We start from the raw sequence: 15328 nt of genomic DNA, 5'->3' as shown, positions 1-15328 counted from the left end.
TGGAACATTTTCAAAGTAAGATATTTAACTTTTTGAATTTACTATATAAGTAACTGTTTAATAATGGGTTGCATAATATGTTTCTAGATGTTAATATATGCAAGATATTTGCTCCTTATTTGGATTTTTTGGGAACTTGAAGTAAGTTTCTATTAGCATTGGACTTTTATTTTGAAGTTAGTAAGCAAAGACCACCACCAACTGTGAACTTGCACGACAGGCTACAATGAGGAACTCGAAGTACTTTACTCTGATTCACGCATAAGTTGTAAATAACTTGGCTTTATAAGCGAAATAAGATGAGAAGCGAAAGCAGATAATGAAATACATTTACATAAGACTTGTGGGGTCTTTTTGGTCTTGGTTTTAGCTCATGCAACGATTAGCTTACAAGTGAGGTACTTTCGTTTTTTTAATCCTTAAGTGACTTTTGAACGACACTGGCTAGCTTACTTTCGTGCGTCTGTTAAGAGTTGTGTCCTTCTTACATGAAAACAAAAAGACCTTAGAATGGACAATAGCACCATTTATGTCCGAGAAAGAGGAAACCTTCGTCGTGTCAGTGACATAGTCCTGGCCCAGCCAAAGCCTGTGTCATCATGCAGAAGAACAAATCCCTTTGTGCTGAGAAAAGAGCACTTCATATTCACCTACAATGCAGAGGGAAGTCTGAGATACACAACCAAATCTCTCTTTGACATCACTCTGTTATTCGTAGCTGACAACATTCACCATGTGGACTCTCTGGTGGGCTTTCCTGATCAAATAGGAGACCGACTGTTTGCAGCAGCAGAGGAGAATCGTGTATTTTTAAACGCAGACATTTCCTCAAAAGCCCTGCAGTTATTCAGTGACGCTTATGGGGAGATGGTGCTTGGATCCCTCTGTCTGAGAAATAGGTCAGTTATCGTGCCAACATATATCCAGCCTCCCAGTGTGATGTGCCTGAGACAGAAACAGCATGTTATGTCATTTTCATTTCTGCAGATTTCCTCTCTTGCACGAGAGGATGAATGAAATAAAAACATTTCACAGTCTGAAGTCGCTGGATCTGTTCGGCTGCAGACTGGGTGATGATCATGAGATATTTCAGCATTTAACATCAAGCTCATTGGCAAGGTAATACTTGAGTTGACAGTTCCAAAGGCATGATTTGGAAAATATAAGAAGATATGTTACTAATAATTCTGTCTTTCTTTTTCAGCAGCCTAAAGCAGCTTTCCATTGGCGGAAACAAGCTGTCAGATGTGGGCCTCCAAAGATTAACTGCACCTATTCGGATGCTGAGGAAAGGACTGGACTGTCTTCAGTTACTTGACGTTTCCTGTGAGTAACCAACATGTTTAGCCATTTTAGTGCAGATACTACTTCCATGTTTATAAAAAGACATCCATCGTTAACATGTTGATCAATTCTTATGTTTATTGTACAGATAACCCTATCTCAGTGAGGGCTTTAAGATACATCACATGCTTCCCCAAACTTGAAAATCTGGATGTATCTGGAACCAGTTTGAAGGTAAGACTTAACTATTGTGCATTACGTTTAGCTGCAGCTTATTGTGGTGCTGACATCTAAATGTAATTTATACCTCTAGCTTGGCACAGGATTGAAGACGAACATATGGGACCTGTTGGGGCTCATTTATTCTGAGGAATCACTGGATAGCTTTGATCACTCGAGATGTAAAACAGAAGGCTGGGCAGAGCAGGTAATTATATTCAGACAATGATAAAAGGAAACAAGTTTCTCTAATGTAACCACTGTTCTTCAAATAAAGGCTAAATGTTGCAATTTAGTGCTGGTTCATATCTCATAAATAAATGCATTGTTTCCTTTGCAGGTGGTAAACCAGTGGGAAACAAATAACTCACAAATGCCAGAACAGAAGAAAATTGATGAATCTAGAACATCAGCACTTCGCTTCTGTAAGTTTATTCTACCTTACATTCCCACTGTAATACTTTTTAGACATCATGATGATGACAGACTTCACAGTGTTTGTTTTCTTTGTAGTTGGCAGGCAGAAGTTTGTCAGAGATGTACTGAATGCAGCACCCTTGGTATGCGAGAGCGAGGAAGAGGCCAAGAGAGAGAGACTTCATTTCTTCAGACCTGCAGCGAACAGTCACATACCACAGAAAGAGACTCCCTCAACAACAACAAACCAACAAGGCAAACCTTCCTGGCACAATATTAAAAAAAGACAGCGTCAGTCCGAGAGGCGCGACAGTTCAAGTCAAAGTCCTCCAACCAAACGTCTACCCTCATCAGCTCTCACTGCAGAGGACCTTGACTTGTTGAACAACTACTGAACTATTTGCCCATGTAGCATACCGCAGAGAGCAGCTTTGGTATGCAGGTTAACTGGTGACACATAAGCGCAAATTACAATAGTATTTTTCAAGATGATTCACACTGATGAACTGTCTTGGATGCAGGTGGGGTTGTGTGTATATATTTTTAAAATAAAGTTTAGTATTTTATATGTCTCTATGTCCTTGCCTGTTATTTTAATGTTTGGAAACAGTCCAGATGATTTTTGAACAGTGCACATAATACAAAATATGGCAGTGTTTTTGCATCAATACTAAATTACTAACTGGGCAAGGTGGAATATTGCAGTAGAACAGCTCCATGCTAACAGTGTTGGGAATTGATTATATATACATTTAAAATGAATTTGCTTTGGAATACGCAACGCTGAAACTCAGTGCCAACAATCATGATAAAGACAGTGTTGTCGCTGTATTACCTAATCTTGTGGCCCTGTTTTGCAGAAGGTTCCCATGCAAAGTTTGTGTTCATATATATGCATTTTCAATCGCTTCAGCACAGGTTAGCGTTGCACACCTATTGGTTTGTCGGACACAACATGGGCAAAAGTTTCAATATTTAGTCTTTTACTTACTTATCTTCTTTCGTTACTTTGGCAACTACATAACATACAATGCAACTTGAAGTTTAGCATTTTGATAAGAGATTTAGATGTGTTTTTGTACAGGGCTGTGACTGCAACGGTTTAATGCCACAACCAAACATTTTCTTTCTTTTCCAAACTTACATTTCTCAGCCCAAATTGATGAAAGCGATACCACTTTAAGCTATTTATCACACTTTCCCAAGCTCCTTAAGCCACAAAAGGCTTTATGCATCATATTTTTTCACATATGCAAGACCTGTAAACAGACTTTGATGTGCTAAATCTTTGCCGCTCCACTGTAAATCAAATTACCACACAGTAAACCTGGAGGCTAGGTAGTATTCCAACACAGAAAAACTGTATGCCGCACAGAGAGGGAGAAAGAGATGGTTACTAGGGAGTGTAGCGGATCATTTGTGCGTTTGCTGACCACCCAGCAGGTTAATTCAGCCAAGGATTAAATCTTTTATGTATTGTGTAATTGCTGTGTCTAAAACATGCCACCCCTAGAGCAGTCCTCACAGTCTTTTAAGAGATGCCATATTTAGGGCATTCACACAAAGACAAACAATGAAAATGGCTAGGTAGAACAGCTATTGATTTTTAAATTGCAAGATTCCACCTTAAATTATAACTCCAGTGGTAAACATGTTATGTGATGATTCATAACAGCATGCAAGCCCCAAGACAGTTTCCTTCCTGTCAATACACAGGAAATGAGTGCTATTTTCAGACTACATTGCTAAGTGTAATGATTTTAATAGGAAGCGGTCACTGGAGCTTTAAATGTGCTGCAGATCATCTACAAATGTTAGCATCATGTCCACTGTAATCATAGGCTGAATATGTAATGCTGGAGATGCAAAAATTACATTTATTGATCAAGAAAAATGGTATCATACTGAAGATTGGTTTCACTTTTTAAGGACATTTTTCAGATTTAAGAGAAGAGGAAGTAGTAAGGAGTATTTTATGAATGTTTCCCCTAACATGTGGTACCCTGGTCACTTTCATTCTACAGCTACATTCTTGTGTTTTAAATCTGTTTACCAATCGAGTCCAATTCCAAAGCTACAGTATACAATGATTGAATAACGTCACATCCATGTCAATGATGTCAATCCATTGTTTTTAATTCTGATCCATCATTATAAGAACAGAGAACAGTAAAGCAGGAAAGACATACTGTGTGTACCGTCACTATTAGTTAAGATAAAGAGCATACAATTCAATTGTAAAATTCTAAATCATCTGTAAATCATGGCAGTAGAAACATGAACAAACAGGGAGAGCCTGCAATATTAGCACAATCTTATTTTACCAAAAGTTGAGGGTATGGATTGAAACCTGCATCACTTCAAGTCACAAATAGTTCATTTAAACATTTCTCAAGAAAACAAGCACAGCAACAGAGAGCTAATGCACACATTGAATTTAAAGAAAACTTCCAAACATTTTACTGCTGCCATCACTATATTATAATGCCTCAATTATACCAATATACAGAAAAAAACCTTTATCAATCCAATTTAGAGAGCATTAATAAGGGAGACATTATATCAGTAATGCAGTTACTCCTGTTTAGACCAAAGGAAGCACGCGTCTTGTGCCAGAGGATAAAAATCAACAACTAAAGAGTATTCATAAAAAGAGGAAATTGCTTCTTTGCTACACCTTTGGCTTCTAGATGTTGGACTGGCCCAGGTTTACTTTGGAAGGGAGGGGCCCGGCTTCTTCCTCGGGGCCTTTGGAGGTAATGATCAGCAGGGAGGAGGCTGGATATGGAGTCAGCTTCTTTTCACTTAAATACTCCCTGTCACCATAGATGCTCAATTTCTGAAGGAAGAATAAAGAAATGGTTAAAATGTAGTTTGTGCTTTTATCATTGCCAATATAAACAGTACTCCAAAGTAAATACAATCACAACCTTGAAAATAACTACAACCAAGTATATTACAAAGCAATATGTACATATGGAACAAATTAAGAATCAAGTATGTTCTGCATTTACAAGAATCCATCTCACCTAAGAGAATCATAACTATCATTTAGAAAAATACACCTATTCACTTTAATGCTGAAAATCGGACGAGGACACCAATGCTACCGTCACACCTGTACTGTTAAAACAAAGCTTAATTCAGCACAAACACTGGAAACAGTTAGCGTTGATCGATCCAAAAGTGTCAAAATGTGCCTAACATCACCTCAAAAGCTCACTAAACGTGTTCAATCATGTTCATTTAATCCAAACAAAAACAGAAAGGTTGAAAATACAGATGCTTGGCAACCAGATTTTACATATCAGTACTTGTACAGATGTAACAAACATGATATGCAAAAATGTGGCTTTATGCTAAGCTAACCAGTAGCTTTTCCAAGCCACATATTAACACCATAAGCACCAGGAGGTATAGATCTTCTAATCAAACTTTTAGAAGGTAAGAGGGTTTGGGTTTTTACAATCACCATACCATAGGGATTAGAAAGATAAAAACTAAACACCTTAAAACAACACATAAATGACATGTACAGGCATTGATTTAGCTTTAATGTTAACTAGAGTGCCAGAAATCTCTTCAAAAAGACAGGACAGAACTTACCTCAGCAGGTACATACTGGTCCACAGCAGTAGCCACGGTGGCACAGCAGATCCAGATCAGGACCAGCACAGACAAGACCAGGGTTGTGGTTAGGATCCACCCTGGTAGCCAAGGGTTCCTGAGGAGGATATAACAAATAGTAAGCTTGTGTGGGCTGCTAATATTGTGCTTGAAAAATAGATAAATGTGTGCTGACCTTGAAAGACAGCTGAAGAGGTTGTATTCATCATCGTAGCTGCGGTCCCCGGTCATATCTCTGTCCCTCTCCTGGATTAAAGTGCGGTGGTATTCTTTGTAAAATGGGCCCAACCCGGGGACTAGAAAAAGAAAAAAGAGAGGTTAGATGTTTGCTCCGTATCTGAAGTTGCACAACATTAAAAACTGCTCAAAGATATATAGTTTAACTGTTTTTATTTCATTTTGTAAAACAGCTGGGTAGTAAAGTTTCTAGAAAATGTTAATCAAAACGGAGTTAACAAGGCATTTTGTGGGCTCATTTGAGTATACATCACTATATATTGTGGCAAGATGATGTATGTAAGATTCTAAAAAATAACCCATAGCGTAAATGTCGCTCTCTATTGCATGCGTTGGGTGAACAGAAGAATACACTAGGTCAGGTTGAGACTATGCAGGTCATACCTAAAGACACATTAATACAATACAATAAAGAAATGTAGAAAATAACACAATTGAATGAAGGACTTACAGCTCCTCTGCGGCTCTTCTTTAACTTCTTTTTCTACTTCAAACTGGGTGAAAAACTTGACTTGTGGTTCAGTCTGTTACGCAGAACAGGTTATACAGGGTTATTTTGCAAACAGAACGTTGGATAAGATTGCCTAGTTTGTTTTCCCTATTCAGTACGATACCTGGAAGATGACAACTTTGCCATCATCAGCCTGGAGGTAGAAAGTCCACGTGGAGGTGATGAAGCTGTGAGCCTGACTCATTACATCCTCCCAGAATCCTCTGACCAGAGTCAGGGGGTACAGCAGGTGGATCCTAGGCATCATGGCCTCCAACTGCAAAACAAAAACAATCAATACTGAGTAAACAGTTCTTTATTGAGAGGTGTCCATCCATCCCTACAGGCATCTCATTGATTGTTACATACTTGCTCATGCCGCTGCTCAGCAAATGGAAGCTGATTCTGACAGCCCAGGTTGCATGCATACTGCTCATCAGCATGAGTGTAGGCTTCACGACAGGCTGTTAATCAAATGTTAATTAAAAAGAAGTCACAGATAAAACAAGATTAGAGGAACGAAGTATCAGAAGTCCACCTTTTATGTTATTGGGTGTGCCTTTTTATAGCTTTACAGTAGGTGTTGACTTCAGAATGGTATCATAAAGGCCTGGACATTTTGCATTGGTGAATACAACAGGTCAGTAGCTACATGTATAACTTACTTGATTCACACTCGGATTTGGTTTGATTCAGATCATCACTGTCACGGACAAACTGGCAAATTGAGAACAGTCGGCAGCCTCTCTGACAGGCATAGAGTTCCTCCTCCTAAAAAGCAAAACCACAGGACCAGTTAATGACAATAAAAACAACGACAACAACCGTGAAATATATAACGCCATTAACTTTGGCATGCTCAGCTCTCTTTTGCAAACATCTTATCAAACAGAAGGTGTTGTGACAAAGTGAGGTATACACTTGTGCTCAACCAAGTTACCAAAGGTTAGCTAACAAGCAGACATTACTTTCCCATCGGGAGGAGTACTTACCCGTGGGTACGTGTGCAAACTGTATGTCATTTCACATGACTTATGGCAGGATGCCGTGTTTCCCAACACACTGTCAAAAGCATCAGAAGATGCTGATGTAAACGCAAGCAGGACGAAAAGTCCCAACAGACAAACAAAGGAGGAGAGAATCCCCATTTTGTTTGCGAAAACCTAAACAAACAACACGCTCTTCTTCCTCCTCCCTAATCGGCCTGTGTTCTCACGGGAACTCTGCCTAACGCGAGACTTGCAGAATGCTTTGCTGTGTTTGTGTGATCCTCGTAAACTGTATGACAATGCCTCAGCATGTTTTTATTTTTGGAACCAACATGTTTTGTTCTCATTCATTTTAGGAGATACTTTGATGGTTAAGAATTTAATTCGTAATTAAGAGTTAATTTTATACTGAGAAGGACATAAACTGAATATTGAAGCCTTTTTGTAGTTTATTATTGTTTATACATGTTTTGATTCAATTTTTTTTTCTCAATTTATTCAAATTACTTTTAGGTATTGCAATTCATAATAAAACTGTGAGATTTGTACATCCAGAGTTTCCAACATCTTTACTTATTGTTCATCATGTTGGGTCAGGTCGACCTTATCTTGTTATTTCCGTCAGCACCTGAAGGCACCATTGGTCGCTACTGTTTACTAGCAATTCAGCTGCAGGGATCAAGGCTAACCAAACCGATTTGTTACAGTTGTGGTTACAAAAGAAACTCTCAATTTGTGGAGTGTAAACGAATCACTTACCTATCTTGCAATGGCTTTAATTTGCTGAATTTAAAACGGAGATTAGAGTTAGCTGGGAAACATTAACCAGATAGCTAAGTGCTAACAACAGTCCCCACCGGTTTGTCAGTGTTAATAGGTAGCTTGTTACTTTGTTTTAGAAGATGGACAAGTTTGTAGTGCGACTTCCAAAGGGGGAAACACCTACAAAATCCAAAGACAACGGAAAGGTTTACAAACAAACTACAATTGAATCTTTACGGGTGAGATATATGAGTCCTACATGTGATGATCAGGCAAAGTCAGTTTTACTTTCTGACAAACTCACTCTTCATTGCCCTTGTGTTTTGCTGACAGAGGGTGGTTGTGATTGAGGATATCATGCGCTACAAGTCCATGTTGGAGCTGCCAGAACAGAGCAAGGACAACTTGCTGTCTGCCCTCACAGAGCTGAGCAAAAAGGTCCCATCCAGAGAGGTGCTTAAGTCCACCAAAATAGGTAAATTAAGGGAACAATTTACCTGTTGCTGTGCTGACATATCGTTCTGCAGAATACTCAATCAAAGTATTGTTGATATGGAAAGCATAACCATTTAGTGTAAATGTTAAGCATTGTTTTTTTATAAAAAACACATTCATTTAAACGTATTCAATGCACATCTCAAAGGTGGACATACTGCATAGTTACAAAAAGGGCTGAGCAATATATCAATAATATATCAATGTCATGTTATGAGACTCTTTTTACATTTTGGATATTGTAGTATTGCTTAAGTGTCTTTTCCTGGCTGCTTACAGGAAATGGATATCATTTTTTGAACTAAACCAGACTGTACTAACCCTTGAATTATTTGCCTTTACACACTTTGTCATTATAACCACATACAGTAAGTTACGATTTTAAAAAATAAAATAAGATTGTTTCAATATTTGGTGAAAGCTTCAATAGTTTATCCTACAATGTCAGTGTAAAGTATGGAGATGTTTGATTTTTTTTCCATATCGCACAGCCCTAGTTACAAGTCCTGAGTTGCCAGGCCCTGAATCCGATTCACATTGTTTTTTTCAACACACTATGAAAACCTTTCTCTCTTCTAAGGTCACACTGTCAACAAAATGCGCAAGCATCTGGACCCTGACGTTAGTTCAATGGCAGCAAAGGTTTACACTGACTGGAGGACATTCATTGAGGAGAATTCCAATAAGCCATCTATTGAAGTGCGCTCCGACAAACAATCTGAAGGACTCAGGAGCAACGCCAGAAGACTAATGTCTGAGGCCCTGGAGGTCAAGGTGAGAAAGAGCGTCTCAGTGAAGTGTAAAGTGATGTGTACTACTTATTCTGTTTACCTCACATCTAATTTATATTTGACATTACACCGGTTGTGATAGTTTGGTAATATAAATGGATGACTAATATTTTATACATCGTAGTACATTTTTGATTCTAAAATCTTATCTGGCCTACAGGAGGATTCGGGTCTTATAGACAACATTGAGAGAGAAGTGTTTCACCAGAGCTCTCGGTTAGTCAGCGGTTCATACAGACGGACCGTTAGAGCGCTGGTGTTTGCCTTCAAACACAACCCTGACATCAGAACTCAAGTAAAGGACAGCACCATGTCAGTCAACCAACTGGTTTCCAAATACAAGAAATAACTGGTGTGAAAGACCTCTGGGTGGTTTTATTTAAACAATGATGATGCATTTTATTTTTTATGTTTTTATTATTTTCTGTAAAGGAGATAAAAAAATATGTTTACACTTAGTGGCACATCTGCAGCCTTACACTGTTTTATAACTGCATGTTAAACACAGGGAAGAATAATTTATTGTTGAAGGTGATGATAATGCCCTCTTTTATCTGGAATCATGGATGTTATTTATAAATGATTTGTTTTTGTACTATAGGTGAACATTTTTTATAAAATAAATTCAATATGATTGAAAATATGCCAACATAAGCATTTGAGTCTTCTTTGGTCATATCAGATCGTTAATATATATTACTAAAGCAGCACCAGCCAAATTATCGCAATTACCATGAGAATAACAGCCAGAACACAGATGCTAATGAAGACAATATCACTCAGGTCATGAGGCACAGCTTCCGGACCTCCTGGATCTTCAGGACTTTTTTTGTCAGTTTGCTTGGCCTGCTCCTCCAGACGACGCTCCTCTGCTGAAATGATGGACACTGAAGCTATCTTCCGCAGGGCGTCGCACTGCACTTTATATTCCTGCACATTCTTCTGTTTCCCATCAGAGAAATCAATGTAGAGTTTGTTCACCAGCACTGTGATGTTACGAATTTTCTGTAAGGGATCATGAGTTACAGTATTAGAAAAAAGCAAAACATAGAAACATCTCTAGCCAATTTTGTAAGCATCTGTAAGTGGTAGGAGATTGGCTATTCACCTGTCCAGCAGTTCCACAGTTGACAAACTGAGCAAGTATCTTATATGAGGTGGCTGTGAGCTGGGCTGCACAGGTGGGGTCTCCCAGGTAGATGCTCTCTCTGTCCAGCTGAGGTAAGGACTGCTGTGGTATCAATATGGTAAATTCTGATCTTGTGCAGCTAATGTTTACAGGAACCACTTGGATTAAGAGGGTAAAAAAACATAGTTATAACTTTTTTAAACAACATGAAAAACAGTTGTCTGCTGGATTTTTTTTCATGCATATTAGAGTCTTGCCAAGAGTATATTTATCTGAGATTTATGCAGTAGCAGTAGGGGGTGTATATATTTATGTATATCAAGTTGTTCCTTCTGACAGGAATCAGATGCCTTCGTAGGGAACATTTACCTCCAAGATAAGAAGCAGTAAACCCTCCGTGAGCCTCATTTCTGTCTGTGTTGAGGACCACTAGCAACTTGTTGCCCTTTGAGACGAGAAAGGGGGTATGATCCCTGCCACACCAGCGTCCCAGCAGGGGGTCCGTCTGACTTTCCCCGTCATAAACTGCCACAGAGTCGTAGTCGCACTCGTCTGACAGACTGTTTCGGTCTTCCAAGTCCATGACAGGGAAGAAGAGTTTGATTCGGTACCCAGCCGCTAGAGTGATGCTCCAGTGGCAGTTGATGTTATTTGGGTAGATGTTTGGGAAGTGCGGGCTGCTGAAGTTGCCGTTTACATCTGAGAGGACCTGCTGGCACTCACCTGTTAAAGTATAGTTGATCATATAAGTTAGTCAACTATATTTATAACACATTAATCACATTACTTGCTTGAGGATGCGGCTTCCAATGTTTGATATAAGTGAGTACCACACAAGTCAAAGTTTATGTAAAAGTATCTCACTGGCAAGAAAAGATCATTTCCAAAGGAGAAGAGTAAGATATGAAGATAAATTAACTCTCGATAAAATGCACTAATATTTGCAATGTTTATAACAATACATAACATTTTAAAGCATTTTATAATGATTTATTAGGTGAAGTATCATAACACTTCATAATTATGTTCTTGCAAGAATCCCAGTGTATAATAATTCCTATTGTTCATTTTTGGATGTATTATGATTAATATTACCTTTCCGGCGGTGTAAGTAAGCATATAAATGAGATAACATGTTATGAGTGAATATAATTGGTCTTTGTTTGCTTTAAGTACAGGAAAAACCATCTTAATTAAAACTTAAATGTCAGTGCAACTTGGAAGTACTATGATACTTGACCTGATACATTTTTTATAAAATTAGGTGTATTTGTATGTATTTGTAACAGTGTTACCAAGTTAAAAGTGTCTATATTTCCTAAACTGTCTAACTGTCTAAATCTCTGAACTGGTGTGTTCATCTGAATTCAAAATAGATTCAAAACAAATGTACCCCATACATCAACATAAAATGTAAAACGCACTATTTTTAACAAATTAAATAAGTGAGGATTAATGATACAGTAATTCAAATCTGTCTGAATCCTTTTGCAACTGTGTTGAAGGATTTTCGTCCTCTTGCAAATTGGTTTATGCTCGACAAGGTCAGACGGGGACAGTCTGTGATCAGCTGCCTAAAAAGTTATTATGCAGTGTTTGAATTGGATTTAAGTCTGGGCTTTGGCTGGAACACTCAAGGACTTTTACTGTGAGGACTTTTTTTCTTCCTGCTGTAGGGACGGTGATGAGTGAATTGCATTGTTGCAGTGGTATTCACTTTTCATTCATCAGACGTCAACTTCTTGGTCACGTCTCCTTTCTTTGTGGGGTCATGTTTTTTCCCATTTTCTTTGAATTTCATGCTAGATTTTCTGTTCTGAATAGGATTTTAGTGAATAAAAGATGCTTTATGTAAACCTGAAAGTCTCATATTGAAATATTTCACCTCGTCTTTTGTTCAGTGTCCAATTCCTGCTGTTATTCAAAAAGTGGGGCACTAGGGTCAAATACTTACAGGGCTTAACATTTATTCTGTTACTTCTTTTTTTAAATACAACATATCACATTAAAATGTCCTACCTGAGTAATAGTAGGCCTTGAACCCACGCCCACCAATGTTGAAGTCAGACTTGAAGATTACCAGAAGATGGTTGGAGGTGGTGACGATGTTGGGGGGTCTATCTGCTCCGCAGTATTTGCCCAGGTGGCGATGGGTGACTGTCGGGCCATCAAACAGGGCAACAAAGTCAAAATTACATCCCTCGTTGTTTTCCAGCTGGAAGTCCAAGAAGACCAAGGTGACCACGCTGGTGTTGGACACGTGGATGGCCCAGGAGCAGTCAGCATTGTTGCTATACTCCAGAGGGTAGCCTGGACTGGAGATCACACCTGATAGACCAGTCAAGACTCCACCACAGACATCTAAAAGGAAAAAAAGGCAAACTCATGCATATTACATGTTTTTCTTTTGGAAAATTATGATGTGTGTCCCACCCCCTCCAGGACACTCTGTTCGCACTGTGCAGCTCCTTCAGCGACAGGCTGCTGCAACCGTGGTGTCTCACGGAGAGATACCGCAGGTCCTTCCTTCCTGCAGCGGTCAGACTCTATAACCATCATGGCCCCCGGTAGACCTCACACATATAACAACACTGACTATAACACCCCCTGTTGTGTTAATAACTGTGCAATATATACCTGGATGCTATACTCAGAATGGTTTCTGAGGTCTATTTTTGTGTATTTTGTAAATTATTTGATTCTTGTATATATATATTTTTAGTACCTTGGGTGTAATATTAAGCTGTCTTTGGCTCTTTCTGCTGTACAAATGAAAACGTTCCCTCTGTGGGACGATTAAAGGTATTCTGATTCTGATTCTGATGTGAATGGGTACAATAACCTCTAAAAAAGGGTTGCCAACATTGAAATGATATGCAAGGTCACTAGAAGATGCATTCTGATGGGTTTGGTGATCCCCTGACCTTTCATCACGAATAAAAGAATAACATTTTTGGTTATTTTACTGAAAAATCTGAAGGGTTGTTTGGGTTGCTGTGTTACACACATTCAAGAGGATGAAATAATAAGTTATATACCCTGACATTTCATGTAGCGTTGTTACCGGGTCTAATTTCCAATTAATGACATTCCCTATAGCCTATAGTTGCGGGTTAATTATGAAATGTTATGAGATAACACACTAAACGCAAATGATAACATTGTAGCTTAACGTAAAAATACTTGCAATATCCATTATTATTGTGAGCATGATAGCATGCTGATGTTATATTTAGCTCAAAGCACCACTGTGCCTAATTACAGAGACATACATCAGAAGAGTCTTGTTTTAGTATAATGATTTGCTGGGATCTAAGTTCTTTTAAGGTCGACAAGTTTTAGCTAAAAGCCATAGCTTTTGTCAGAGCCAGAAACAAATTAACTCAAGTTTTGAGCAGAAGGCCCACCGATCCCTGTCACATTGCATCAAAGATAATGAGTTACCTTTTCGGTAGCCAACACTGAAGCCCCTGTAGGCCACATGGCGGTCTGAATGGAAAATAATGGACATGACATTCCAAGAAGATGTGAACTGAGGAGGGGAGATGTCACCACAAAATGTCCCAAGGAGGTTCCCTTCATCCTCAGATATGCCATTGTAGATCTTGATGTAGTCGTAAGCACAGTTGGCATGGTACTCCAGCTCAAAGTAGTGAAAAGTGAGGAGGACAGAGGAGCCCTCTGCCACAACAATGAGCCAGGAACAGTCGATGTTGTAGGGATACATGCCAGGGAAGTTCGGACTGGAGATATTACCAGACGGAGCAGAGAGGATTCCTCCACATTTGACACCTTATAATAACAAAAAACAAGTGTAATTTATTGTCAAAAAGAAAATACACTTCTTAGCTCATTCCTTGCTCAATTATTTCTTTGACTTTTTTTGATACAACCTCTAAAAGTATTATTACAAGCTGACATTGAACAAGACAAAGCACTTTCATCAAATTAAGCTTTGCTCCATCAAGATAACAAATAGCAACTCACCTTTTTTAGAATCAGCCTTGTCAACAAGCAGCAATAAATGAATCAGTATAGCCACCCTGAGACTCATGTTCTTATTGTTGATTCTGCTTTTGTCACGCCTTAGCTACAACACCATCAGAGACAAACAACAGAGCACACAGCCTTGAGACATCAGCAGCCGTGCCTGTAGAGGTAATAGGACTTTGAAAAATTCATCCACAGCCTGAATGAGAAACCCGATACCTACGTAGCCCACGCTTTGGCCTCTTTGCTAAATTTTAATGACTGATACCCAATGAGCATGAGTGGCTTGTCAGGACAATGCTTGGAGAGTTGCTATACATTTTTAATGATAGTCTCTCTCTCTCTCTCTCTCTCTCTCTCTCTCTCTCTCTCTCTCTCTCTCTCTCTCTCTCTCTCTCTCTCTCTCTCTCTCTCTCTCACACACACACACACACACACACTGAACACAAGCTGCAAATGGAGTTGATAAAAGAGACAGGAAGAAAGAGAAGGGGATGATCACATTTGTCACTTATATAAATGGATTCATTAGAGCAATGTGAGAGGGAGGAGCCCAGAACTATTGAGGTCTTGGAGCAAGGGGCACTGCATAGAATTTTCTTTCTTGTGTAAAAGCAGCTCAAGCACGACACAAAGACACCAACATCTTAACTTTGAATGGTTACGTAAGTCCATTAAGAAATGCACCGGTGTGTGAGATGGTTTCAGTTTTACACGTACACATTACACGATAAATATCTCACTTTCTCAAGTGCAATGTTACTATTAGAATAGCTACATCAGGGTTTTAAGCACAGTCAGTAAGCTGCAGTACACTATTGAGCATGAGAGCTAGTAATCACACAAAACATTCTTCTTATTTGCCCTAGATGAAGTATTTGAGATGCAGCTGAAAGTG

General features: G+C 38.9%; 4 protein-coding genes across 6 annotated transcripts; 2 read left to right on the top strand and 2 right to left on the bottom strand.

Moving 5' to 3' along the window:
* The first annotated feature begins 101 nt into the window (after positions 1-101).
* Positions 102-2496, top strand: lrrc42 (leucine rich repeat containing 42). 2 transcript variants are annotated; one of them, XM_063886230.1, is made up of 7 exons: positions 102-899; positions 988-1119; positions 1208-1326; positions 1433-1518; positions 1598-1711; positions 1844-1928; positions 2017-2496. In XM_063886230.1, exons 1-7 carry the CDS (start codon positions 511-513, stop codon positions 2313-2315), a joined length of 1224 nt encoding a protein of 407 aa, XP_063742300.1. In that variant the 5' UTR covers positions 102-510; the 3' UTR covers positions 2316-2496. The 2 variants fall into 2 exon arrangements, with proteins under 2 accessions (XP_063742300.1, XP_063742299.1); XM_063886229.1 differs by having other exon boundaries at positions 111-899; positions 1205-1326.
* Positions 2497-4031: 1535 nt separating this feature from the next.
* Positions 4032-7520, bottom strand: tmem59 (transmembrane protein 59). Of its 2 annotated transcripts, none has more exons than XM_063886274.1 (8): positions 7267-7520; positions 6940-7045; positions 6644-6738; positions 6399-6551; positions 6236-6308; positions 5723-5843; positions 5527-5644; positions 4032-4759 (listed from the first exon to the last, which is right to left on the bottom strand). In XM_063886274.1, exons 1-8 carry the CDS (start codon positions 7420-7422, stop codon positions 4607-4609), a joined length of 975 nt encoding a protein of 324 aa, XP_063742344.1. In that variant the 5' UTR covers positions 7423-7520; the 3' UTR covers positions 4032-4606. The 2 variants fall into 2 exon arrangements, with proteins under 2 accessions (XP_063742344.1, XP_063742345.1); XM_063886275.1 differs by having other exon boundaries at positions 6236-6278.
* Positions 7521-7871: 351 nt separating this feature from the next.
* On the top strand, positions 7872-9960 carry tceanc2 (transcription elongation factor A (SII) N-terminal and central domain containing 2). Its single transcript, XM_063886276.1, has 4 exons — positions 7872-8264; positions 8359-8500; positions 9101-9294; positions 9472-9960. The coding sequence occupies exons 1-4, from the start codon at positions 8166-8168 to the stop codon at positions 9658-9660; spliced, it is 624 nt and encodes a 207-aa protein (XP_063742346.1). The 5' UTR covers positions 7872-8165; the 3' UTR covers positions 9661-9960.
* cdcp2 (CUB domain containing protein 2) lies at positions 9690-14611 on the bottom strand. The gene is made up of 6 exons (XM_063886272.1): positions 14428-14611; positions 13885-14232; positions 12460-12801; positions 10810-11163; positions 10420-10598; positions 9690-10316 (listed from the first exon to the last, which is right to left on the bottom strand). The coding sequence occupies exons 1-6, from the start codon at positions 14492-14494 to the stop codon at positions 10011-10013; spliced, it is 1596 nt and encodes a 531-aa protein (XP_063742342.1). The 5' UTR covers positions 14495-14611; the 3' UTR covers positions 9690-10010.
* Positions 14612-15328: the final 717 nt, after the last annotated feature.

Source organism: Eleginops maclovinus, chromosome 6 (assembly GCF_036324505.1).
Source record: "Eleginops maclovinus isolate JMC-PN-2008 ecotype Puerto Natales chromosome 6, JC_Emac_rtc_rv5, whole genome shotgun sequence".
In the NCBI taxonomy this organism is placed as follows: domain Eukaryota; kingdom Metazoa; phylum Chordata; class Actinopteri; order Perciformes; family Eleginopidae; genus Eleginops; species Eleginops maclovinus.
Note: the sequence above shows the minus strand (reverse complement) of the source record. Positions and strands in the feature narration are given on the sequence as shown.